The sequence below is a fragment of the Zingiber officinale genome, chromosome 7A (genome assembly GCF_018446385.1).
Source record: "Zingiber officinale cultivar Zhangliang chromosome 7A, Zo_v1.1, whole genome shotgun sequence".
Lineage (NCBI taxonomy): Eukaryota > Viridiplantae > Streptophyta > Magnoliopsida > Zingiberales > Zingiberaceae > Zingiber > Zingiber officinale.
Window position 1 is genome coordinate 86,557,889 of NC_055998.1, and position 2,462 is coordinate 86,560,350.

General features: G+C 41.5%; 1 protein-coding gene across 1 annotated transcript; it reads right to left on the minus strand.

Moving 5' to 3' along the window:
- Window positions 1-543: 543 nt before the first annotated feature.
- LOC122001710 (transcription factor RAX2-like) lies at window positions 544-1,734 on the minus strand. Its single transcript, XM_042556602.1, has 3 exons — window positions 1,544-1,734; window positions 1,339-1,468; window positions 544-1,269 (listed from the first exon to the last, which is right to left on the minus strand). Exons 1-3 carry the CDS (start codon window positions 1,677-1,679, stop codon window positions 828-830), a joined length of 708 nt encoding a protein of 235 aa, XP_042412536.1. The 5' UTR covers window positions 1,680-1,734; the 3' UTR covers window positions 544-827.
- Between the last annotated feature and the right edge of the window lie 728 nt (window positions 1,735-2,462).

Here is a 2,462-nt window from a genome sequence, read left to right on the forward strand (position 1 = left end):
AAAAATAATAATATTTTGGGGATAAAATGGAGATGGAAAAACGTTGGCGACTTTTTTTGTTTTTGCCTAATAAAAGAATATTCTTCCGCAGAGTCATCATTCCCTTAAATCGCGTGACATTCAGTGTCCCTGAGTAATATGCGGATCATTTACTATTACAAATAAATGACAGTGTCTAGTTAACAAACTCTATTTGACAATATCGGACGTTGACTTATCAGTTAAATAATTTAGGAAGATGAAGAGGTTTTTTCAAATGTCAAATCAAAAATAAAGAGTGAATGCAAAGTTACAGATGGAGGAAACAAACAATTAATTAAAAGCGAGAGACATCAATGCCCTTCGTTTCAATTCAAGCGTAGCCTTAGACATATTTGTCCTTCGAGTTTATGGGCAAATGCCAATGCCAATGCCAATGCCAATGACCAGATCAGAAAAATACTCACCGCTGCTATTGGTCATGGAGAACCGGACAATGCGAATAATGTAGCAGTTGAAGAGCTTAATCTGTCAAAAGATATTAAGAAGAGACAAAGACAATGGGACAGCAACAAGCTCTTTATTATGCAACCAAATTGCTAACAAAAGAGAACATGATTGAACTCGTGCAAGTTGCAGGCCCATTGAACACTGGCTCATGAGAAACAAAAGAGAAGAGTAAACAGTGAGAGAGAATCTCGGTGCAGGGAGAAAAGTCTGATGGCTGGCCACCTTCCTCGGCGGCTCGGCATTAGCTTTCAGACTGCAGTTACACCATCCATGCGATTCTCATGGCCTCTGACCACTTTCCCAATAGCAGTTAAAGATGTTACTAATCACGACTACTGCTAGTCTTCTTCTCTGTCGTCGGTTCCTGGGTTCCATGGAATTGTTTCGATTTCCTGGTGGTCATAGCCATAGCTGCCGAGAAAGAAGTCGCCGGCGTCTCCCAGCCCGAGGGCCGAGAGGAACAGCTCGTCGGACGAGCTACACCAGCTGCTCACCGATGACGACGGAGCCGCCGAGGGTTCCTCCGTCGGGGACACCACATGCTCGACGAAATTCGTCTCAGGGAACGGCATCTGGTCGCTGGGTAGTGGAAGAGGACTAGGGTTGGCGAAGTTGAACTCGGCCCGGTCGAGAGCTTCGTTTTTGATGGGAACAGACGAGGCGAGGGATCCAGTGCGGACGGCCTTCGCCGTGAGCAGCTTCTTCTTGAGCTTGGTGTTCCAGTGGTTCTTCACATCGTTGTCCGTTCGCCCCGCCAAGTGGGAAGCAATCGCCGACCACCTAATCAAAGATCGCGGATTAGGCAAGATCGATCTGGATCCCCAAATTTTCTAGCCGATCGACTCAAACCTGCTACCGATTCGATCGTAGAGAGCGTAAATGATGCCGTCCTCCTCCTCCGTGAATCCGCCGTGCTTGATATTAGGGCGGAGGTAGTTGAGCCATCTCAGGCGGCAGCTCTTGCCGCATCTCTTGAGGCCTGCATTACTCACGGATCAACCGATTTGCTCGAAAATAATCACAGACATTATTATTCATTCAGCACCAAAATGACCTGCTTTTAGGGGCAAAGTGATCCAGTTGCCTCCGAAGCCGTTCTTCTCGATGTAGCTTTTCAGGGAGGCGTCCTCCTCCGGCGACCACGGTCCTCGCTTGACGTTGGCCTTGTCGCAGCACGGAGTTCTTCCCATCGAACGAGAGAAAGAGAGGAAGAGAAAGTGGAGCAGGCGAAGAAGGAAGCTTCTCTCCACGTCAGTTATAAAGAGCAAGAGGCGAAGGATGGAAATCGTATGGGAATCATATTTTGTTTTATGTAAGGTTCATTTTGTAAATAATAACGCTCCTGTTGGAACATTTCATACGAACCGTTTTGGATTATTTTTCAATTTTAAAAATTATTATATGAAACCCGAATCATGATTAATGTGTTTGAATAATGAGATGCTTACATTAAATAAAAAAAATTAAATAGTAAAATAACTTGAAAAGTCAATTCATTTATAAATAATTTAAATGCAAAACATTTAAAATATCAAATATTTCGGTATTTTAATTTTTATAATCTAGTGATGATGGAGACTGAGTGGTAATGGGAAAAAAAATCACTCAGTTGACTTTGTCATCAAAGAATTAGTCAATTAATAAGGCATAGAATAATCCTCATCCACATTACAAAATTTGATTTGATTTGAAAGTTTGGGGAAAGAGAACCAAATAAAATAATATAAAACAACTATATGATCAAATAGAGGGTTAGAGAAAGTCCATGGATTTTGTGGTTTCCTAGCCATAATCTTACATTTTGTGGTCTGTTCGCGAATTCATAGTGAGGGCGTATGCAATGAGAGACTTATAGTACGAATTTACACTATAAATCTTTCATTATAAATCATATTTTTATTATATGGATGGAATTTATAATCTTTTTTATAAATCTTAAGATTTTAGGACCGATTTATATTTATTTTAAGGAG

Bases quoted from the DNA above. Each gene is read 5' to 3' on its own strand.
- LOC122001710 (XM_042556602.1), bottom strand. From the start codon at position 1,679: ATGGGAAGAACTCCGTGCTGCGACAAGGCCAACGTCAAGCGAGGACCG. The intron at 1,469-1,543 runs GTCATTTTGGTG...TGAGTAATGCAG, and splicing joins CACTTTGCCCCTAAAAGCAG to GCCTCAAGAGATGCGGCAAG. The intron at 1,270-1,338 runs GTTTGAGTCGAT...ATCTTTGATTAG, and splicing joins TACGATCGAATCGGTAGCAG to GTGGTCGGCGATTGCTTCCC.